The following is a 25,162-nucleotide window of genomic DNA, read 5'->3' as shown; positions in this document are numbered from 1 at the left end:
TTAGTATCTTTAGTTAACTAAAAAATGATCATAATTAAATATACGATTAAAGTAATCGCTTATTTTGTTTTCTATTTTCCGGGTTCGATTCTAGCTGCTAGCTAAGGAGCTTCTAATAGTCGGAGTTGTCTCTAACGAAAGAACACTGTCCGGAGGCCGGCAGTCTACTGAAAAAAAACTTTGTACACAAATAAACTCAGTTGTTGACTTGTGATTTCTTTCTTCGCCCTCAATTGTATGCCAGATTATTATTTGCTAATTACTGGTTCCGTAAACGAAGCAGCGGTTGTTAATTTCAGATAAATAAATGTTTACTATGTACTATAATTAATTAGATAGGAAATAGAAAATCCATAAAATAACAATTGAATGCACAAACATTTAATTGACGGAAATTTTCTGTAACCGATAAAAGTGGCTTTAAATTATATTTAATGGATGATTTTATTCAGTTGCAATCTTTCTAATAATTATTGATTTCATCTTGGGACCATAATTTTGAAATTAAGTATAAAAATTAATCACCAATTACTTACGTCTCTTCAAGCCGTACGGCCTCCTAGGTGAGAAGTATCGGGGGTTTTTTAACGACATTTACAAGTGGTGTTAATGAATCATTTTTAAGAAAATGATTAAGAAATTGAAGAGAACTTTACCATTCTTATTCAATTAAAACTAGTAAATAAAATCTTTACCTCCCAATCACCTTGGTAATGAATGAAATTAATAACTAGAATTATTCTGATTAAAACTTGGAGAAATTTCATTTTTGCCATGTGATTGTTGTTTCAATGAGATAAAGTTCACATGTGTTTTAGCTCTTAGTTGATAATTAGAAAATAATTGTTAATTAATATATTATGTGGGAATTATTAGTGGTGATGTTAATGGAATAATTAGTATCTCGTTACTAGTAAGGGGAAGGTTTGCTATCGAGTCAGTTTTTTCAAAATTTGGTTTTTGCCAGAAATTTCCGTTACGAGTTTCCTCGGAACTTAGCGTAGCGAGATCTTGATGGAGCTTTAGAAACATTGGGAACAAGAAGATCTCAGTGCAAGGTAGAGTTTGATACAAAGTAAGGAACAATTAACAATTTGACGGAGTGTTTTCGACTGGAAGGATTGGATTCTGTAGATATTGGAAGCTTTGGCTGAGCCTCAAAGTTCCATTCCGTAAGTCCAGGCAGGTTTCAGTGTCATGGTGTAGATAAGTTGTTTATTGTTTAGTGAAAGTTTAGATCGTTTGTCAAGAAGTCTAAAGAGAAGTTCGAATCGTCTATTTAGTTCTTTCCGTTTAAGTCTAGCAAGTTGATTCCAGGTTAGACGTTTGTCCATGAAATGTCCTAGGTACTTAACACAATCTGTAGTGGGAAGATAGTTTATTGAATATAGTCCTACTGCTTAGTAATATTAATGGAAGCTAATTGATAAATATACAAGTAAGAGTAATATCAGTTCAACTGCTTCGGGTCAACTAAAAACACTTACAAATAAACTAAGGGGGAACTTGTTCTATCCTTTCAGCATCTAGTTTTATATTTGAAGAAAATGCTTACTGGAAAATATATAGTTTTTAGATACTTCTTTAGGTCTATCGAGTCTGTCAATATGATTCTGATCATCATTACTGAAACACAAACTGTATTTCCCTGTAAATGGATTTTCAAGATCGTATCCAAGTTTTTTGGAAATGAGTCTTCGAACAAAATATCTCAAAAGAAAATAGCACCAAGTAGGTACATGGTATTTCGATTGGAAACCTACGTCGTTAAAGGTCTCAGAATTCAAATCTGACCAGAATCCATCAACTGCAAGAGCTTCTTGAAATAAAGGTTTTTCTTTTAAGTCTTTTGCAACTTTGTTGGAAACGGCTAAAACGAATCTTTAGAATAATATGCCCTCATCAAATATAAAATATTGAAAAATCAAAAAAATATTTTGTATATGCAAACATAACAACAAACTAACAGCCGTAAAATATAAAATTTAAAATAGATGAATGTACTTACGTATCAGGGAACAATGTTGAACCCTATCACGTTTCTTCCAAACAACCTTCTGCATTGTATGAACTTTCTTTGAACCTTGATCTTGAACTTTATGAACGCACAGTTCTCTTCTCGGGCGTGCTATTAACGGACAGCCGTTTTTTTGTTGAGCGTGAACAGCATAAATAGTGTTTCTTGTTTATATGGAATTGTGTGTATCCAATTATTTTCTTTAATATCTTATTTCTTTTTCTTCTTGTCAGTCTTTGTAAAGAGAAATAGTGTTTCTGTTTCTATATTGTCTTATCTTTTGAAAAGTTCAACACTTTGTCTAAATTTCACACTAATGTTAGAAAACCATCGTCTTATTGATAGAAATCTGCACGCTCTTTTAGACAAATAGTCTATTTACATACTATATGACAATGTCTCACAAACAAATAAAAACTAATATTTCTTTTTAACAAATCAATATTCCTTTTAAAGTAATCTGGTCGAACATTTTTTTAAGGTATTGGTTAGAAAATCCACCAACATTTAGTAAACGTGCAGATTTTCGATTTTGGGGAGGAGAAAAAAGTTAAGGCTTACTCCAAAATTTGCAAGTCGAAAGAAATAGTCATCAGGGAAATGTTTGACTTCAGCTTAGATCGACTAAAAATAAACAAGCTTGGATTACTTGGCATTCGTTGGATGTGCTAGGTTTTCAGGTTACATGTGGAATGATTTCCGCTTTCATTGCAACAATTAAAGAAGGTAAACTTAGAAGTCCCAAGAGTCTTTAGATACCCATCTTCGTGAGACCTTAAAGCTTCGGATCCCTCACCATCACCGTGAATTTAAATTAGATTGGTAAACGAGTTAGCCCTATTCACAAAAGCACTGCAGCCTAGCGATTACTACGCCGTCAAACATGCCGTTTCCTACTCATGTTGACTCATTCATTACACAGGTTGTAGGGTAATAAACCCTAGGTGAAAAGATGAGCATATCCCTTTTAGTTCTTGTAGCCGTTTTGGTGTATTATTTCCGCTAGTCACCATGTGCTAGAGGCTTCACATCGCAAAACAGAGATTGTAACATAATCTGACGGGTTATAAGTAAAGTTTTAGATCTCTTCTGCCTCATTCTCTACAGCGGTGGAACCTACTGCAGTGATTACCCTGGAATATACTGGATCCAGCAAATAGAACAGATTTCCTAGTCGTTTAATGGGATTTATTCGATAACACATCAACTATGCAAACTGCACAAATTATGTTATCATTTGTGTTTGAATTATTTTCTTTAAAAGACACTGATTAGCTCCGATTTTGGTAAATGTATGTATCAGTTTTTAAATTTAAATTAATTTTAGCCGGCCAGAATGAGAGAGAAAGACAGTGTACACTCTAAGACAATGTAGATTTGACCATTCAGTTTAACCTTAAGCCAGAAAAAAAATATACTAATTGGTTATTTTTCCACAATTTTTGCGCAATTATTTTTTTTTTGCCCTGGGAAATAAGTGGCTATTAGATACAAAAATGGGTAATTTGTTTTGGCATAAGTCTGTAATTATTGCCAGCAATCGGAGCAGAGAAGTTATAGACAGGGTTCATGTCTACTCTAGAACACGTCTTTACCGATAAACTGATCGCTTTTAAAGTAAAAAAGGAGAAAAGATAATGGCGAACAGCATGGCTAGAGTTCGTCTATTAGAAACCAGTTGAAGTAGTTATAGAAGAACAGTAAAAGTATAATGGTCGTTGTAAGGGAATGGAAACCCTATTCTTTTATACATTATTGTAAAACAAAACCAACTAATAGAGAGATGGTTAATTCGCTTCCTTTCTTGTGATACACGATTTAATGTTCCTAACTTATCCTAATGACTGACAATTTAGTCACATCTCATCATATTAAAAGTAGCCATTATTATGGTCAAGATGTCCAAATCATTAGACTACGATCGTTAAGGAAACGGTTACAATCAATTTTATTAGATAACTTCCGCAATTATACGATTGTAAAAAAATGTTTTGTATAAAATTGTAATAAGAATTTAAAAAAAAAAATACTGAAATTGGCAGTAATTTCTTTTTCGTCAGAGATGAATTCATCAGTTCCCGAAGTAACAAACAGATATTTCGGACTCTTAAAGAAAAGAACTTCTACAATTGTACCTAAGTTCGGTGTGCTATCTGCATGCCCTTCAATCATACACTTTTGTTTGAAACTTAAACAGCTGATTCTCTCTCTTTCTGACGTAATTCTCCAAGTAGTAACTTATGCATTTCTTTTTTCGAACTCTGAACTTGAAAACATATTTAATTTTTATTAACACGACCGTTTCATCTTCCTAGGAGCTACTGTCCTGTGCTAGAGAAAGAATACGGAGGCGGATATGGAAAATTGCATTTTCTGAAATCGAGGTTGAAACATATACATATCCATACCATACAGTTGTATATAAGCTCCATACCCTTTTTACAGTTGTTTTTGTTGGGCTATTTCCAATCTTAAAAATTGTTTTATAGAGCTGTAGGGTTCAACCAAACGCTCCAGTCTCCAAAGGATTCAATCTCTTTAATCTAAAATACTTCGAACTGTTGTACACGCTCCATTTTATGCCTCCAACCTGACTATACGCACTGACCTTAACATTCCTTTTGTCACAGAAGTTGCTAAAACAAGATACAGAAAACTCCACTTCAACCTGCAATCTCATATAAATCCTCTAGCTAAAACTAAAAATCTTTCTTCTAGAACTCTTCCTGACAACCCGACAAGACGCCTTAAGAGACAGTGGCCTCGTGATCTCCTCTCAAGTGAAGAGAGCGACTAATAGCCTAATATTTTGGAGTGTTTACCACAGGGTAACTTCTCCACTCGTATACCTCAGTAATTCATAGTTCTGTTATCACTGTTACTTATAGCGCCAACGTGCTGAATGTAGCAAAAATAAACGCCAAAAATAAATAAATAAATAAATTGTTTGACTGCGTCAATTTTCTTTAGAATTTAAGAACAGATCGACTTATTCTTACTTTCTAAATTTTTTAAAGAATCAATCATTAAGACAAACAAAAAAGAAGTGAAATGTTTAAGAATCTGGTGCTGACATAAAAGATTTTCTTCTCTAAGTGCCAATTACGAAAGTATTGCTATTATTATTTATTTATTTTTTTTGTAACATACTTTGTCCAAATATTTAATTATGAATCATTTCCCTCCATCGCTTTTCTTTATTAAATTTCAAACTTTACTTCCAAATTTAAATACTATTAACAGGTGGTAATTATAAGGAAGGATACGAAAGAGTAGTTAAGGATCTTAAGTGTAATTCTTGCACCCTTCCCGCCAGTATTGGTGTAAGAATGTTTTTCCTATACAAAAACGATTCAAATTAAAGTTCTAGATTTAACCAATGAAAGGCGTTTAGAAAACATTGGAGACACCTTGAAAAAAGCTCAAAAACGTGAGTAAAGTAATCCCCAATTTTTTAAGCGCGACTTAAACGACCAAAAACTGATTAGGTGACGTGGATTAGGTGGCAGAAGCAAATACTTTACCACTAAATTTATTTTTTAACAAATAAAGAATAGCTACTGGGGATCTCCCACTTAAAAATACAAGTTCGTGATCACTGCATTAAAACGAAAAACGTGAGTAATTAATTCTGTAAGTTACTACTATCTGTTGAGGAATTATCAGCATAAACAAGTGATATTATAAGTGATATCATGGAAAATTCCACTAAAATATCGCTTTAGAGATAAGCCTAACCAAAAAGTGCAGTTAATTGGATACTCCAGAAATGAGTGTTCCATGTTTAAAAATATCGGACAATTTTCAAAACAATAATCAGTAAGGCAACCAAGATACTTTGATGGCTAAATACCCGATTGTGGCCATGGAAGACTACCAAATGAAATTTAATGTTTACTCAGACAAAAATTAAATAAAAAAAAAAATACTCTGAGAGGATTTCAAAAAGGAGATATCCGGCGGAAACTCGAAATCGAAAGTTGAGCACGATTGCAGAACGTCCTCTGACTTGAGATGAGAAGAGAAAGTAAAAACACTAATCGAATTCTACTTGCTCGATATTGAAGTTCACAATATTCAGTATAAAAAAAAGCTGTCTAAATTTATTATGCAGATATAGTCATTTTCTGAAAATTATTTGATATATAATAAAAAAATTTGAAGGAGGCATACTTCCGTTTAATGTCTTGTCCAAACTTTTAAAGCTTTCATCGTAACAGTTTGAATAATATCAAAATTTAGTCTCTTGCTACGATATCTTTTATTTCATTTTTATTCACTTCTGTAAAAAAAAAAAATTTAAGTACAAAATAAAACGGTCCTTCAGTCCAAAATTGGTGCTGCTATTTTCTGTAAAAATACAACGGTAGGAGTTGTCCTCAATGCTGATTGACCTGTTCTATCTGATTGTCTGAAGAGTTTGCAGCTTTGGAGAGTCACTTTCACACGCTGGACAATAAACCGGTTTATCTATCTTTGTGAATATAGGCGTGGATTCTGCGGCTAAGAGAAACCCCAGTATATACAGTTTGATATTTTTTTGTAATAAATTTCTTTTAACTGCAGTCGCTATGTCGTATACACTAAATTCAGTTGAGGAAGTAGAGGTTTCAATTGTTTTCAATCACTGTTCATTTAAAAATGAAAAGTTTTCATTAACTGTTTTGTACACTGTTGTTTTTTCCATAATTAGTATTATACCAATTCAATCAAACGAAAAAAATAATAAAGTCTTATAAATTTAATAGATAAATAAATATACCAGTATCAATAATACATTTCATCATTGAGCCACTCTTATCTGTCGCTTCTTACTGGTGAATAACGTTTAGATTCGTGTGTCTGAACTGTATTTTGCTAGTTGTAAGCAAAACAACATGGTGTTTCCTAAATGCATGGTTCTAAAGATTTTTACTTTGTTTTACTAGTATTTTTGTAGTTTACGCAATTACCAGGCTTTGTTAATGTAATCTTGATGGAATACTGTATCTATATACTTCTCTTGCAGTAGCTGACATTATTGTATATGAAATTTAGTAATTTCATTTCTCTTTCTTTTGTAAAGTTTTAATTTGTTTGAATTTTAATTTGTTCTAATTTAAAGACACTTATTAAATGAAGGCAAAACCTCAGTTGAAAGACTAATAGCGAATAATTAGCATATAATTATAGGGCCGAACAACCTGTTTTCAACTTTTGTTCTTTTAGTGTGTATTAAATACTTCAAATTAGAAAGCAGAATACATTTTATTCTTCTCTGAACTAAAAGTCTATTTATTACATTTTTTAAATGTACTTTCAAGGTTAAAATTCAACGCTGGTATTCCGGAGGAAATAGTTTTTAGTGGTTAGTTGGTGCATTGGACTTCCACGCAGAGATTGTGGGTTCATTTCCAGCTGTCTGCCTCAATGTTCCTCAATCGGATATTAAAGAAAATGAAAAGTTTCGACATCAACTACTTAGGAAAAACCTGCCACATTTGCTTGGCATACTTTTCATGAAAATTTCTTTTAACTAGGTCTTCTGATCGGGTAGTCAAGCATTCTGGAAAAGACCCCTTATAAAAGCGAAACTTAGTCCAAGTAATATTTAGTGAAACTTTAAAGTCAGCATCATTGCGATAAAAGAAAGTGATCAAGAAGAAATTCAAACATTTCTTTGTTGTTAAGGGGGCAAATTGGTTCTATTAGACGGGATAACTAGAAGTCACAAATGGAAACATATTGTCACGTTCTCCTTTCTAGGTTGAGTTCGTGGGAACTATCATTTGGTGCTGCTCCGTCTGACGGGGAACAGTCCGACAGTCTGGGAAGCAGCACATATGGCTCATGTAGGATTATGTTCCTGTATGTTTGAATATCACTGTCATTGCTTTGTACTCCCCGCTGATCGCTGGTATTATCATTGTGTGTGAGTATTTGTGCTGGTAGGGAATCAATTTTCTCGCCAGAGAACAATACTGTCCGAGAACACATAGGCAATGCACATGGCCGACTCTATAGCAATAATCTTATTAAATTTCACCCGTAATTACACTACCATTCACTGTCGAATGTACAATACAGGCTATACGCTATTGTTGAAATAGATTTCTCTCTCATTGCTTGAGGAAGGCAAAATTAGGTTAAATAATATTTTCCATACAATTTTTAACAATATAAAATGACGGTCATCGGGGTGCACAAGAACAACAATGTTCTGGAAACTATAGAATTGATAAAATCTGTGAAAATTTAACCCGACAGGTTTCTGGCTAGTAAAGTAATATGGACAATACACTATTGGTCGCTCATAGATTAACATTAACCCAATGGGAAGTTCTCGGGTTTTTAGGTTTGATTACACTTAAGACAGAACTGGAATTTGGGTAATTCGTGCTTCTTCTTGTCTCTCAAATTATAAATTTGTTGCTTTATAACTATCACCATTGTTGAATTATCTGCTAGCGCTTAGAACATTTATTTTCATTTAGAGGAGTTTGCTGAAACTAAAAAAGCAAATTTTCTTTTCTTTCATTGAATAATTGAGTCATTTGTTATTCTAAAGTCTTAACGACAATTGCCTAATTATGCTCAACTGCATGTCACTTGATCATTATTTTGAGAAATAAATAGACAAAGAACCGCGATTTATTTTGTGACGGAATACTTGGCGTAGTCTCTTGCTTTTGGTTAATGTACGTACAACTGTCTTCCAAACTGAAGTTTATGCTACTCTTTATTGGATGTCGGATAACCGGAATTAAACTCATCTTAAGAAAAAAAAGGAGATTAGTCTGCGATGAAGATGTGATACTTCGCGGAAGGCACTAAATTATTGACCTTGGTCGCAAACAACTGTTACAGTGAAGATTAGCGTGGCTCTGCGCAAGGTTGGCACGCAAAAACCCTAGGCAGATAGCAATCAGCTAAAAGGCGGATAGTTGTTTGTAATAAATAGCCAATGAATAAGAAGATTGTAATCGTCTAGACTCTAGACAAATGACATCATGAAGTAGGTGATTTTTAGGCCAGAAAATATTCCTGTTTTAATCCATCATGTACCTTTGTCGAATGCCTTCTTTCTTTTATCCATTTGTTGAATGTCTTGGTAAATAATCTACCAGGACTTTTTTTAGATAAAGTTTTATTATACATAAAATTAAATATAAAAATTTCATGACCTTAAGATAGGAACATAAAGGTGATTATTATAAAAAGAGCGGGTACCATTGTGTTACATAATCATAATAAAAAACTTCTCTGATTTGAATACAGTTTTTATCGGTAACCAGATATCACTTATGTTTGGTATTTTGGATCAGTTGGAGTTAATAAAAGTGAAATAAATATCGTAAACATGAAGTTGGAAAATAAAAAACCTAGCTTAATCGTTTCCTCATAGGATCCTTTTTTTCGTGATTATAACGTTGAAAGAGAAGGGAATATTAGCAATAACTAAAAACTAAGCAGAAAGTAATAATCCACAACCTGAAAGAAGCTGATGAGGGCACCTAAGGTACCTGAAACTAGGAGCAATTGTTTTCCTAAAAAACATTTTCTAACTGTTGCCGATAAGAATATCTTATTTTTACTTTTCTAAGTAACTTTTTTGGAGAAGATAGTGATGGACAGTGGAAGAACGTTTAGTGGCGGACAATAGGTCTTGGCCAATACGTGGCGGGAGAAGCTGAAGTTCAGGGACCGATACGAATGGTAAGGACGATTGTGCCTAAGCGCCAAGTGGGAGGCCTAGGTTCTCGATGGCCTGTAGAGCTAAAAGAAAGCTATCTGCTTGGCTCTATCCGCAAGCTGTATGCTCAAAGAACCCATTCGCCTGTGACATGTATACAATGAAATTGGCGCTGGAAATTTCATGAAGTTCTTTTTGTCTGACGGCCACAATCGTATGAATATTTCGGAAAACGAAGAAATAGATAGGTTGGCCGGGCCAGATTGAGCCATCTCTTCGATTCTTCACTGAATCTTCTGTTGGTGAGACTCTGGGTTCATGCGCGTAAGCTGTAATGTAGGTTTCACAGCATTCATTCTTACGGTGGTTTGTAGGTAGTTCTAATGCTTCTTGGTTTGTCCACTATTTAGTTGTTGCAACATCTTCAATTAAAACTTTTGGAGTGCTGGTTGGATCTGGCGTGGAGATTTGGTTCAAATGAAACAATTCAGCAGTAGACATGCTATGGCTGCTCTTCTTGAGGTTATTGATCTAATTTTCGACGGCTGTTTATCTGAGGTGACTTAAGTCGGGGTACGGCTTTAGTCCTAGTCCAGCAGGGGTTGTTTTTCTTAGTGATAAATATAAAAGCAATTGGACATTGGATAGCTTACAGCCTAGACCCTCCTAACTTCAGAAGAATACTTCAGAACACTAACAAAATAAGAAAGAAAGAATTTTCTTCGTCGTAGAAGAACTCAAGTTTATCGAAATGAGGGAAAGACCTCTTTTTCGAATTATATTCTTATTTTTTTTTTTTTTATACAAAATTGTTCCCTCTCGTAGATGGCGAGAAATTAACGATTGTGCTCTCCATTCTCTTATAAACTTATACTGTATTTTTATCTAAAAATTCTGTGAAGAATAGGTTACATGCGTAAATTACAACTAGGTCAAAGTCGTTTTTATTTTATACGTATTTAGTTACGGCTGTTTTTTTAATTTCGTACTTTAGTTTCTGGTGTTTTTTACTTCTAAATTCTATCGTGTGTTTGTTTTAACTTTGCCAATTGATGCAGAATTTGCTGGGGAAATCTGGAGATGAACAATGACAGTTACTATTGCTACTCTTTCTCCTACCAGTAATAAAAGAAAGTATAAAATGAGTAGAGAATAACTAATAAAATATAGAAGTTTCAATATAGAATATTACGATTGTTTTTTATTATAAACATATTTTAGACAATATGAAAGCATGACGATAAATTCCGTTAAATAGCTGTTCTTGAAAGCGTTGTTAAGTTCACAAATAGCGAAGGTCAAAAAAAGAATAAATGTATGCTATCTATATAGCAGTAGCATGCTATGAAGGTCAACTAGCGAGTATTGAAATCAGGAGGGAAGAAGCAGATAATGGAGAGAGTGGCGCGACACCGTGACCCACTGAACGTCCTCTTTGGTCCCAACAACTGCATCTCTACACTTTTCTTTTTCTTTCTTCCTCCTTACCCTTGTTTACCATTAGAAACTCCATGTTTCACTATCAAGGTCTTTCCGGTTTTCTATGTACATCTAAATTGCTGTGCTTGGTCAAAGGTTAGAGGTTAGCGGGTCAAAATAAACAAGACCTTCGACTACTTCTCGCCAGTTGTACTAAATATCTACGTGCAACTAGCTGTACTAACATATTAGCCTTTTCTCTTCTAACATATGTTTTGTTCAAATGAAGTTCCGGTTTTCTAAAACGTATATAAAAGTATTACAAAGGTTAAAACGTGCATTTCTTAATCCAGATAGTGTTTTCTTTTCCATGAAGAAGGTGAAACGAAGAAATAGCAAGAACTACTCGTATATTCTATACTTGGGTTTCTAGTCTGGGTTTTTGCTACTTAAGTCTGGGTTCCTGCACATTGGATAACAATTGGTTTCCTAACACTGGGTCCTTTCAAATTTACTTCTTAGCGCAAAGTCTCGGCGGCTGTTCTTGAAAAATGCCTCATTTAAACTCCACAAGTGGGACTTCTGCACAGGAAAGATGTACTAAAGTAAAGTACTAATATTGTGTATTAAATTGATTAAGTCAAATAATGGCAAAAATGTAGCCTGCACGCTTGCCAGCATGAAAACCTTTACCCCAATGGGAGCCCTTCAGGGTGCATGTAGGGAGCACATCATCGCACCCGACTTTCTTCTATTAGATCTGGGTTGTTGCAAAAAAATTACAGTTATAAAGGAGGATTTGCCCTATAATTTAAAGAAAATTTGGGAATTTTATCTTTTATAGAAAAAGAGAGAAAAATTGTTAAAGTTGGGTGTTTTTCAACGTTACGCTTTTTCGTGCAGTTTTTGACGTTCAACCCTTCTACAACTGTCCTATAACTGAAAAAAATCTATAGGGTTTTTCGGGTCTTTCTAGAAAGCGGGTGCTATGTGTTTTCTTAAACACTATGATTAGTGTACTAAATGCTAACTAAACATGTAGATCAATTACAGGAAACTGTATATTCTAAACATTTTTTAGTAAAATTTGATTAAGAAAACCTTTTTGGCAATTCTTTGGCACTTCTCTCCAAAGAACCCATAATCTGGATAATCTTCATTCATAATACGTGTATAAGATTAACAAGAATTTATAACTATATCTTAAAACCTTGGAGAATTAAGTTAATTAAAATTGCCACTTAACTGAATAGATAAACAGTTAATCATTTGATAGACATTTTCAAGTGTGAAGCGACCTTTGAGCTGGTGTTAAGGAGCCATGTTTGTTTTCTTAATTTTATTCTAATGGAAGACAGATATATTCTGAAGTTGGAAGCTGCGAGATGTAATTACAATTGTATTATTAATCTTAATAGACTCAAATGAAGAGAATGGAATAGATAATTTTGTTTACTGTTTAACCAATATTTGTTTTTTCCACTATTACCAATTTCTTTTTTATATATATATGCATACAATAGCAACTGCCTCATTTAGCTTTTGTCACTTGAATGAAGATAATTCCTTGGGTCTAACTCTAACTGAACTCCGCTGGATCTTTAAGTTAAGATGTGAGCTTGTCTACCTGAATCATACGCCATGGCTGCCTAGGGAGATTGAACTTTGTTCTCTGTGTAATTCAAGGTGCATTGAGGACGTGGTTCACTTTCTTGGTGACTGCTCAATTCTTTTTGAGATCCGGAGACTCTATCTCGGACGTTCAGTACTTACGAGAGAACAATTGATTTCTTTCCTAAATGGAACGCGAAATTGTCAACCTCTTATTAAATATGCTCGCCATGCCTGGTCTTATCGTTATCAGCTGGTTCAGGAGTTTAATTATTAATTTATAATTCTTTTATATATTGGTTATTTCGTTTTATTTTTATTTCTAGGTTGGTTATATTTTTTGTTTATTATTACTATTATTATTTTCTGGTTTATTTATTTTCCCTTTCTCTATGTATTATAGTAACATCGACTCCGGCTGACGGATTTTCCAAGCCGTACAATATTTTCATTTTGTAATTTGTAAATATTTCATATGTAAAATAAATATTATTATTATTATTATTATCAATAGCAACTGGCGCGCATAGTACGCAAATTTAGAAACCGGGTGCCCTAGAACCACATCAGTAATATATACAGAACTCATGACTATAAAATTATGATACTCGAAGCATATTGATGGAACACCAACTATGAGGCCAAAAATCTGTTTTTGGAATTTTTAGAGATGATTTTCGAGTATTCTCCACTCTTATCAATAAACTTGAGACTCTAATTGCACAGATGAAATCCTGACGTGTTTGATTTGAAAACATTTTTCTATAATTTATTTTTGTTTTGTTTCAGCGGGTACAAAATTAGAATTGAGTTAATTGTAGTCTGAAAAAGTTGTTGTATAACTTATGAAAGAGAGAAAAATGTAATTATTTTATTATTATTGAGTTTTAATAATAATTTTCAGGTGAACTCTCAATTGCATTATAAAGTAATAAATTTAATTGCAGATTCCTTGTAAGAGTAAATGAAAAGGAAATAATGCTAGAAAGTATTATGGCTTTTAATCAGATTAAACTGTTAAAAGAAATGAATAAAAACATTTTAAAAAAGGAATAGCAAAAGCATGTATTATTAAGCATAAAAATATCATTAAGAACTCAATTCTGCAAAACTCGGCTTTTTCTAATTTCATCTTTTATTAATAAAAAAGCTATTAGTATGCACAACAGTTGTTGCTTTAAATTAACGTAACTGTATTAATTTGGTTTATTATTAAATGGTAATACTTTTTCTTCTTCTTTTTTTTAATATAATCTTTTTATTAATGCTATAATAATAACTTTATTTTTATTAAAATGAACATTGAAAGTGGACTGCTATAACTAATGCACACTCCTTGGTTATTTTTATTTTATTTTTCTACTGTAATAAAAAATGCCTTATTATTTTTATTTTATTGATGATTATTTAAAATTTTAAGTTTAATTTGAGCCCGTGTTTTTAAAAAAAAATAGTTAAATAATAGACTCTTATAACACAAAAACGGACTCTATAGCACAATTACTGTTTAATGCACTAATCTTTGTGAGTTTAATTATAAGATTTCATTTTTTACATTAATACCACACTGGCACAAATATTAATGTAATATTAGATTTATAAATTTAGTAACAATTAACTCCTTTTTAAATTTAAAATTATATTGTATACAAACTAACAGTTATCCTTTATTTGTTCACACTTGAGCTATCCAAGAATTTAAAAAGTATCATCAAAGTATTTAATAGGCCTGAGAGAAGGTATCCGAAATCTGTGGCTGTTGAACGTTCAAGGAGAGAAAAAGCTGTGTTCCAGCTTTATTCAAAGTAGTTTAGACCAATATTTTGGCTTGAAGGTTGATGACCCAATCTATGGACATCTACACAGAGCTATTAAGCATGTACGGCATGAATTTAATCAAATTTATTTCGAATAAATACGAAATTTGGACAATTATTCGATTTTAAACATCTTTTTTCTCTTAATTTGGAAAACATTCATTGCTTAGTTAAATTTCATTAAGTTAGATAAAAAAAATACTTTTGAAGATAAATGCGAGGACTTTGAGGCTAGATGCTGCCCATATCAAAGCAAAAAAGATCCTACCCAAGTTTGTCATGTGAGTTAAAAGACTATGAATGACTGTATCAATTACTGCTTCTGCACCTGGCTGAGGAAGTTAAGCGTTATGATATCGAGCTATTCTTAGGAGCAACAATTTCCGGTGATGGACAGTGTGTGTGTGTTTGTAATTAGACAACAAATACGCTAAGGCCAGGAGCTTTATTCATAATATCTTGAGGAGTAGCACGAAGCTCGCAACTGTTCCACCGATCTAGACTGTCAAGAATTTGCGAAGTTTGCGATCTGATATTCGAAGTACCTTGTAAAGACTGCTAGCTAATACAACAAATTTACCCTTCACACAGGAATCAGCTAATATAATTTCTTATTTCACTTTTTAATGTTTAGTTTAAAAAGAAGAGTAGAAGATTAATTTTTTAGGTCAATCGAACAACTCTAAAGCCAATTAATTCTAATAATAAATGCAAAGTATTAATTTCTGCAAAATTCTCGTTCGTATCTTTGCACTAGAGCGACTAATTTCAGTGCCATTTCCGTTTAAAACTAGTTTTTTTTCCTCTACTCTCCTTTATTTATGGGATCGATTAGTTATTTCGATAACTATGTGCGAGTATTTCTTTAGGACATAGCAATAACAACAGTTGAAAACTGGTTTAACTTATATTTAAACCGTTACAAGTTAAAAAATATTAACAGCCATCACATTTTACCATTAATTAATTGTATTTGGATTTTGGGGCGACATGGTAACGCGTAGCATTGTTGTCTAGCGGTTTTGTGGCGAGAATCTCTTTAAATCACCGTTCGGTTTTCTTGTGTTCTGCCAACTGATGCCCTAAAGTTACGTACTATTTTGAATAACAATAGCGACAATAATTTAATAGCAATTTTTTTGAGGACCTCAGTTGAAATAGTAGTTCTTAGAAAATATACTCTTTTTCTCCTCCTGATTGTTAGCCTTTATCTAGTTCACTTGGTGTCTGTTTAAATTTGTTTTTGATTGTGGTTTAGGAACGGAAAACTTATGTGATAACTTTTTTGCATATATTTTGTTTTTAGATTCTTTGTTAATCAGAACAGAGTATAATCAAAGTTATTTCTTATGTATCCATAATTAGTGCTAGGATTAGTAGAAGTGCAACGTTTCCAAAACAAAACTAATGATAGTTAGAAGTGCCAAAACTATAGCTATCTAATTCCATTTTGAAAATTACCGTAAATCAGGTCACAATTCCATAATTAGTTTCTGCAAAATGATTGTAAAATCATGTTAGTGATATATCAAACACAATTTTCAAAACTTTATCAACTAAAATACTAATGAAAATATTCAGCACCTTGATTACTGTTCGTTGGTGTATTTTGTAGACTTAACAGCGTGTTTGAATTTAAAATTTTAGAGCTAATTGTATTTTAAGGACCTGTAAAGCTAAAATTAATTAAGTATTTCACTTTGAGGTGTGCCCAGTGAGCTTAAGGTTTACGAGGTGCAGCTGCATATAGTTAGAAAGTGCCAAAGATTTGCCGTAGTGAATTAGCTAGCCTCTCTGGTACTTGTTGGCCACTTGCCCAAGAAAGGGACCTACAAGCATTTATCTCAGCTGTAAAATGACTAAAGAGAAATTAAGATTAGAAACGGGACGGGACCCACGCCCCACAGCCACAAGAGGCTTATTGTGCCTTCAAGAGAAATTAGGGCACTTGTTTTTTTTAAATGTAAGGCGTCTCTTCATGGCAATAATCACAGAGGTAAATTTTGTCCCTATTTGCTTGCTACTGAACTCGCCCTCAAGGCCTTCCGTAAATAAAAAGAAAGGAATTTCCCAGAAATCTAGAGAAATCTTTGGAGTCTTTTTCAGAAAATTGGAATAATCTAAAAAAAAATTAACTGAAAAGAGGTTCTTACTTACTGACTAAACACAATTGTGAAACCTCTGATAGTGTCTATTATTACGATGAGTAGGTTTCATCAACAAAGGCCAAAGAAAGTATTTTCTGAAGACTTATTTTTCTACGTTTCGGGTTCTGTTCGTAGCTCTACATCAGGGATTTCTCTAGAAGTATGAAGATTTACATGTTGTAATCGTTCAAATTATCCGGATACAGTTAACTGTCAACACTTACTCGTAATGCACTTACAACGCAGTTCACTACACTCCTGGAGCAGTTCTTCATGAAGGCTGCCTGGATCTATTAATCGCTCTTCACCAAATCAAGTATGTAAAGTCGTTCGTGATTTTCACACCTAGTTGCTGGTTGTTCAACAGACCATTCTCACAAACACCCACTGGCATAAAGTGAAATGTAGAAGTAAAACTAGAGTTTATAATGTTCTCTTTTTTTGCCTAGAATGTCATGCAACAGAAATTTAAAGATTTTCTTGAGGCGGTATCTAACGGACACCACTTCTTGAGATATTCCAGGAATAAACATGAATAAATAATAAAGGAAGTTAAAGTCGTGCTGTACTGTATTCTCTATTCTACAACTTGTTGGAGAAAATTATAGTTGAGAAATAGAACATGCTAGCTAGTAGTAATGAAAATATGAACATCTAAGTCAAAACCTTTTAATTTTCAAAACTGTAAATTTACAATTACCGTGAACTTAAAAACATACAAAAAGAAAAACAAAAAATCTCGCGCTAAAACCCTGTAATGATTTTTATGTGGGTATTCAAATTTTGAATTAAATAAATACATAAAGAAGACAATTATGATTCACTTACTACTCTCTAAATTTTGTTGAGAACGCAAGACTGGTAGCTTTGAAATTTGGCGCACCAGAGGTTTCATTTGAGTCTTAGGTGCTCGCTATTTATTTTTAAAAAAAACTATGTCTTGTCGCGGCATGATTGCGCAATTTCAACAGAAAGAAATTCTCTATTAACATGTTTGGCACGTCGCATTTAGTAATTTGACACGTACTCGCGAAAATCTTGACAAAACCGCGAAAATAAAACCACTTCCTTGATGTCGCTTGCAATTAAATTATTGATGGGGCCCAATTAGGAATTAGGTTTGAATTTGTAAAATTAGTAAATAATGTAAATGCCTATTTTTAAGTCCAACTAGAGGTGTCGTGCACAGAGCCAACATTACTGTAAATACTTTTTATCAATCATTAAATAAAATCCAAGGCCTAGACCGAGAATCAAACCTAGTATTAACAATACTTCTTAGATTGGTGGGTTGCGCTTCTAACTGCACGGCTACCATGGCGCCTACAAATTTTATACGAAGTATTTTAAAAACTTTAATGCTTGAGCTCGAATAAACCGCGACAATTTTTGATGTACCTTTTTTTTCAATCCGAACGCGTTCTTGAAGAATGTTGTTTAACTAGACCTATAACCATGAGGAGATGCAAAAATAATTGTAAAATAGTTAATGCTGCCCTTTATACCTTGATGTAGTGTAGAAATTTCAATTTGAGTTCTAAAGTATAGAAACGTGGTAGCGGTATTATTAAGTAGGGATTAATGTGGTTAGGAAGCTTTTTGTTGGGTACCAGAAACGATTTCTGGTTATCTAGAGATCTCTATCTGCTGTTGCGTATTCCAAACCCTCCAAAACGTCAGGCTTTAGGTGAAGACTCGGCACAAACATAGCCGCAATGTTACCAGGCATCGTTCAGGGAGAATCCTTCTTCAATTCCTTTGAACTTATTAGACTACCATTATAAATAGTGATTACGACTATCTTTAGCAAAAATAACAAACTCCTTGCAAAAAGCAAGAGAGAAAAAGAGACGGCGGAATAGCAATGCTATTGACCACCTGTTTTCTGAATTCAGAGAATATCACTTACACTTCCGGGGAAATTTCATTTTAGAAAAATGGTCACAATCACAATACTTTTTTTTTATGAAAAAGCGAATGTAAAAACCCTATCTATAAACCCTATTTCACCATTATTTTACCAATTCTGTTATCAAATTAACAATTAAATACTCCTGGCTATAATCTAATTAACTAACGGAAGGCTTCTTTTTTTAATCTAAAACAAAAAATAGTTCCACGATATTAATATGAAATAGTTATGTTAATTTAGATAAAGAAGAGATAAAGTATGTCGGTTAGGGTCGTTTATTTTTTAATTACCATAATTAAAGGCTGGGCAACTACGTATTTAGGTAAAAAATATCAACACACAAAAATATTTTTCTGTTTTCGAAAAAATAATAGTAATTTTGAGTGATGAATTTAAAAAAAAAAAGTGATTAAAACCTGTCTGAGATTAAAAATAACGTTTTTAAAGCGATCGGTTACGAGAGAGTCTGTAAACATTATTCTGTTCTGTAGTCCCGTTTATGTAACAGTTTCATAATACATGAGATACCTTTTTTTACCAGTTGGAAGATTTTTCACCCAACGTATTTAAATTTTCTTAACACTTTAAAAAGATTTTTAGCTTCAATATTACACATGTTCACCATTATAAAAATGTTTTCTTGAAGGCGGCCTGAAATCACGGATTCTTCAAAATCGCAATAAAATCGGTTTTCTTAAAAAAATTTAAAAAAAAATGCAAACTTAAGACTTCATTTGTGAATTCAAAAATATCAATGAGTTCTAGAATTCACAGAAAAGTCGAAAGTATACAGTTAGACAGTCATACACCATCCAACTTGAAATTTTAGAAATAATTTGTTGTAAATAGCGTTAAATGGATGATGTTAGAAATGTTCAGTAGGCAACACTCTCTAGAGTAGGGATAGCCAACACGCTTGTGGCCCAAATTTAATAACAATTCGTTCTAATTTTACAAAATTTGATTATTATCTCCAAATGGAACTCATTGACTTACGAATGTAATATTATGAACTAAAACACATTTATGTCACAAAAGAAAATGTTTTTAATTTAAGAAATCTGGTATAAAAAGTTGTTAGCGCTTCAGGATCAACTTCACCTGCGAATCGTACTTTTCGAAAATGAAAGTTACACTTTAAATTTTTAGAAAATAGATACATTTTAAAGTACTCATTTATCTTTACAATTGTGCTGCTTTCTAGCTGTATTAATGAAGGAGATATAAGGTGACAAAGTTTAGGAGTTTTGCATTTCCTTCATATTTCAAAAAAAGCTTTATCTCCTGTTCTATTAGTGTTATCTCTGCAAAAATATAGGCAATTATAGTATTCATTTACCTTTACAATTGTGCAAATTTGCAGGTTTCTACCTGTGTTTATAAAGGAGATATAATAAGGTGATAATTTGCTAATAGATATACACATAATATTTTAAGTGGCCGCACTCTTCTAATGTACGTATTTCCCATGTGGCTCTCTAGTTCATTTCGGTTAGCCACTCCTGCTCGGTAGCCTAACTGTATCTCTTCCTTAAAACCACCCTTAAATAAAGTTGGAGCCTTCGACTATATGTAATATCGCAGAAGGTGAAATTTTCAGCACAAATTTAACTGGGATCGTATGGGGTACTTAAATGAAATAATTGTGATACCTGCTAAGTTTCGAGCGAGAGTGTTTGGTTAAATGGATTCAATCGCACAAACCGTTTTCTAAAAATCGCTTTTGAGAATTTAGCTCAAAATGGATATTCCAGTGAAGAATCGATTCCTTAAATTTGTAAAAAGTTTTCATGTCACGACATTTGTGCTTGCCACCTTCTCGGATCGAATATTAGTCAGACCAAGTCCCAAGTTTCCCAAGTCCGAACTTGTCTTTCTAGTTCCCAGATAATGGGTTTTTTTGTTTATGACTCTGTGTTGATTCTCCGCTAATTGGCGGTCCAGATAATATACTTACTGGCCACATCTATTTAAGGCGTCTTCTTTTCATTTAAGGGACCATACGATTCCAGACGTACTTTAGAGATTAGAGCAGGTCTTGGCACCAGCCAGTCATGGTAGACATTTTCTCTCCCATGCTGTGATCATTATTTTATTCTCAGTGCAAATATAACGTACACTACTCAGCAAAGAATGCTGTTTTAGCAGTTCAAAGGACGATAGGATCTAAAACCAGCCACTAATAAATTAGCATTGTGAAGAGATTGTTTAAAATAATAAAAAATACCAAAATAGCAACAAAAAATTATGACACCACAACAAGCCAACTGTAATTCCTTTAGCAGTTCATCAGATTGTAGAAAATCGATTATTTCCATCGTCAGAAACCACAATAAAAAATACTTTCAACTAAATTCCAAATACAGCCGCACTGAAGTGTTGAACAATTATAGTATAGTTTATTGACATTCCGCCAATTATTTCACAACTAAACATCTTCATAACGACTCTCAGAAAGAGAAAAAACCAGCGCCATAATCATTTCCACGTGATTAACAACAATGTTTATCTACTAAAAAGGTATATCATTAGTTATCAGTTGATTACTTACTAAAAAAAGCAAATCTCAAGTTAGTAATTATGAGGTAAATCTTAAAGAATTCTTTAACTTTTATTGACCCTGTTGATCATGATACTGGAGAGGTACTTCGGGTACAATTACCTGAGAATCGCTGATAAAATAAAATTACAGATTTTATGTATTAAATATCATGAAATATTATTTGTATATTTATTTGTATGCAGTCTAAGCTGCTCATATTAACTCGAATGTATTGCAGTTAAATAAATTATTAAATTTATTTTTATCGTATTTCAATGATATATTAATTCTCAAGTTTAGGATGGGATTGGGCGTTTCGATCCGAGAGTAATTGCCTTCCAATTGAAGAAAAGAAGACTAAAGGAACCAATAAAAGGATGTTCGCCGTAAAAATTATGTTGTTTTCTTCTACCAAGTTACGTTTTGGATCAGTCAGTCTAAAAAGGGTAAGGAAAAAACCGAACAGGCCATGATTTTGGAAGTTCGGGACAAAGTCTATAGTTGCTCATACGTATATCAGTTGTTTCACTTCTGTAATTTTGATGATGGCCCACGATACAGTGATCCTGCTTTAAGTCTAAATCACAGGCTGTTATCAGGAAATGCGGCTTCTTGCTGCGTAACCGTCAAGCCGACATTCTAGAACTGGTTGCAATGTAGCAAACGATTTCCTGATGAACAAGAGTCAGCAGCCATTAGTCCACATCACTGAAGGTGAATTGGTAAAAATCTGTTGAAAGCAATGGTGTTATCAGAAATTTGATTTTTCATACTCTAATTGATAACTTATTACTCTCAAAAGTGATAGGCCTTCTATAGTTTGGAGTTATTACTACATAAGTTTGGAGTTTGTTTTCAAATCGTGTTGGCATTTTGAAGAAAATCGGTCTAAAAGCCAAACAATAAGTGAAATCGTACCTAAATTTTAAGGATCTTGGCTAATAGCTGTTCTAACTAAATAAGCGTGATACAAATAAAATTACGTTTACTGCAGCGTTTTCTATATCCAAAATGCAGGCAATTTTTATGTGAGAGCCATTGATAACGGTACTTATTACTGTTAAGAAATTTGACAATTAGGCAAATTGAGAACGGTGAATTCGATATGAAGTATAATAATAATTATTTATTGTTAGAAATATAATTTTGAAGTGTGAAAAAACTGTCTGAGGAACTGCACATAGAACAGAGCAACAAGATGACGTACAAAAGATAAACATTGTAGTAAATAAATCACTCGTAATTATTCAGAACATGAAAAATGAAATTAGAATGAAGATAATAATCATTAAAAAGAAATTATTGTCAAAACATTGACAATCCACTTTAAAAATTCTATTGTAAATAAGTTTCATTTAGGGTAGTCCAAATCAGTCATTAACTGGACCATATTATCTAAATGAATGCTATCATTTTGGTAGAAGATTAAAAATATTTATTTCTAATTTTCCTTAACTTTTCACATGATAAAAATACACGTGATAATGTATCTTCTGGCAGCTAATCACTGATTCAACGTTGATTGTGTCAAAGGAAATCTAATTTTACCAATCTAGTATTTGTATTCAAATATTCTGAATAGATTTTCTTTACAAAACTATATATTCAATCACCTACATTTAGTATAAAAGGAACTAGAAGTTTAAAGGAAATTGCTATTTCATACAAAAGTAAGAAACAGATTTTTCACTATAGATTTTCTCTCTCTCTGTTTAATCGAATAGTAGATCAAATGATTATCTCCATTGTACATTACGTGTACATTGCCGACTTCTATTTGCGCAAAAATAAAAACAAAACCACTTCAGTCATATAATAAACCTTTCACTTTGCAGCAATTTTCAAAACAATCATTGTAAACCTTTATTACTACTTCTGGCTGCTAGTATCTGACAAAGAATAATCTAAGAAGGAAGATGTAAAACTGTGCTTTTCAGATTTTAGATTACAGAGAAATTATAATAATAGTTATTACATAAAGAGCTACGATCTAAAAACCATAAAGTAAATATCCTTTTAGTTAAAAAAAAAATAACTTTGGAAACAGATGGTTTATTTAAACAACAGGTAAGCTATGTAGTGTAAAAAAGAAAACAAAGTAATTGGTCAAAGAATGAAAAAAGCAAATTTTCAGCTAGAATGTAATTTAAACATACAGAGTGAAGAACTCAGTAAAAAACACTTCTTAGTACAGATTATCTGTTAGAATGGACTAGATCCGATGCTTATTCAATTTAAAAAAATTTGTCTGGAACAATTAGTCCTGTAAAATTATTTGAGACAAAGTAAATCATCTTCCCCAAGCTTTTATTGTAGTAAGAAAGTTCCTGATTTCGATTCAGTTTTATGAGTCAACGCTTTCCGTGTGTATTTTCCTCGTTGATTCAATTAGCGAGCTACGAAAAAGTAAACACAAAAAATTACCTAATATCTAAGATTTTTATCTGTAATAATTTGCTCTTGAATCAAATTTTCTAGTCAGCTATTTTAAATAATAGAATCGTACATTCTATCATATGATTATCATCTGTCCTTTTCCTCTCATTAAAACTTGAAAATACCGCCAGTTAATTACAAAATTATGAAGTTAATAATCAGTAGAACTCAAGAAAAATTTACATAAGACCAGGAAGGGCGGAATAATGGAGTTAGTTCCATTATTTTCCTTCTGACTGTTTACGGTATTCTGAACACAATTCTACTCTGTAATTTTACGCATTCTGATTAAAAATTAGATTAGTAGATTTTACTCCTTAACATTCATACAAAGAATAATAATATATACTACAACCAAAACCCAAGGAGCAGAATCTTATTGCCTCATTAGTTTAAAAGCTGTCTGCCATTCCACCAAAACTTGAAATAAACATCATACATTCTACGTCATATTCTGGAAAATTAAGAGGTTATTAGGTTAGCCAAATTTTGGCTCTTTCCTTCCCTTTACACTCTCTACACGTGGAGCTAGCCTGTATCTACAGCATTCATCCAGAGAATGAGCTCAGTGTCTCATGAGCAATCTACGAGGGTTCCAGGCATTTCTCACACTACTGATTGGATTGCTTTACTATACGAGTATACATTGCAGTTTGTGATTCTTCTCTACGTAACAGCAACCGTACCAGAACCCTTGTGTATGGTTTGTAAAAATAAAGGAACATCTAAGCAATCAAATCTTTTGAAGTTAACAAATTTGTATGGGCAAGATTGATTGTGGAAGAGTTAGACTGTTTCGCTTTTAGGTTATTGTTCAATTTAGCCGCACAGCTAACACTTAGATATCTGAAACTCAGGTGTAGATTTATGTTGTAGTCTGGAGTTGTTTTGCAGTTGTTGGGTTTTATTGGGTAGCATTTGGACCAGAAGGGTTTAGATAACGTAGGACTACGAGTATTTCCCGTATTTCCCAGCACACGGGCGGATTATAATTGCCCCTTTAGGATATCCTAAATCCTCTATTCATTTCAAAATATTCTGATAAAGATTTGTAACGGAATACTAGCAAAGTTTAGAGCAGCTGTTTTAGTAAATTAGGATCTTTGGGCTCTTTCTTGCGATCAATCGCTATCCTTGCAATAGTTTTTTATATTAGTATTACAATCCTAGCTAAGGAGGGTATTAGTAGACTTATACAGGGGCCAATTAACTGGGAATTATTTCAACTTCACTCAGCGATCACTGAACATAAAATCTAAAATAATTTTTAAGATCCTTGAACGGCTGTAGAAGGTGCATTAAACTTACAAACATAAAACAAAGGAATAATCTAACACAGAACTTATTCGCATTATTGGAGAGAATCGAGTGAAATCGCTGTAATTCCTCTAAACAGGAGACAATCATGTTTTTAGGATAACTGGATTTACAAAGGCACCCATTCCTTGGCACCAACGTTCAAATCATCAACCATTACCACTGTAACATGCTAATAACTGCTGACAAAATTGTGCCTGTAACGTTAATACCAGTAATCCCTTAACAATCACTATCAAAACATTAATTTCACTGGACAACAAATGAAATGA

The 25,162-nt window shown here is 32.9% G+C and overlaps 2 protein-coding genes across 8 annotated transcripts in view; one reads left to right on the top strand and one right to left on the bottom strand.

Annotated features, from left to right (window-relative positions):
- LOC141449686 (probable tubulin polyglutamylase TTLL9) overlaps positions 1–2,078 on the bottom strand; it is a 43,401-nt gene extending 41,323 nt beyond the window's left edge. For 2 of the 6 annotated variants that reach the window (XM_074119358.1, XM_074119351.1), the window contains exon 1: positions 537–739. In XM_074119358.1, coding sequence (XP_073975459.1) covers positions 537–594 — 58 coding nt within the window. In that variant the 5' untranslated portion in view covers positions 595–739. Of the gene's footprint in view, positions 1–525; positions 740–2,008 lie in introns of those variants that run through there. The other 4 variants (XM_074119355.1, XM_074119382.1, XM_074119390.1 and 1 more) reach the window with 4 other exon arrangements.
- The window catches only part of pip (heparan sulfate 2-O-sulfotransferase pipe), a 115,904-nt gene that overhangs the window by 5,088 nt on the left and 85,654 nt on the right, over positions 1–25,162 (top strand). The window lies entirely within an intron of this gene.

Source organism: Rhodnius prolixus, unplaced genomic scaffold, assembly GCF_049639745.1.
Source record: "Rhodnius prolixus isolate KJV_2025 unplaced genomic scaffold, Rpr scaffold_1, whole genome shotgun sequence".
NCBI lineage: Eukaryota > Metazoa > Arthropoda > Insecta > Hemiptera > Reduviidae > Rhodnius > Rhodnius prolixus.
This window is presented reverse-complemented; position numbering and strand designations above follow the sequence as displayed.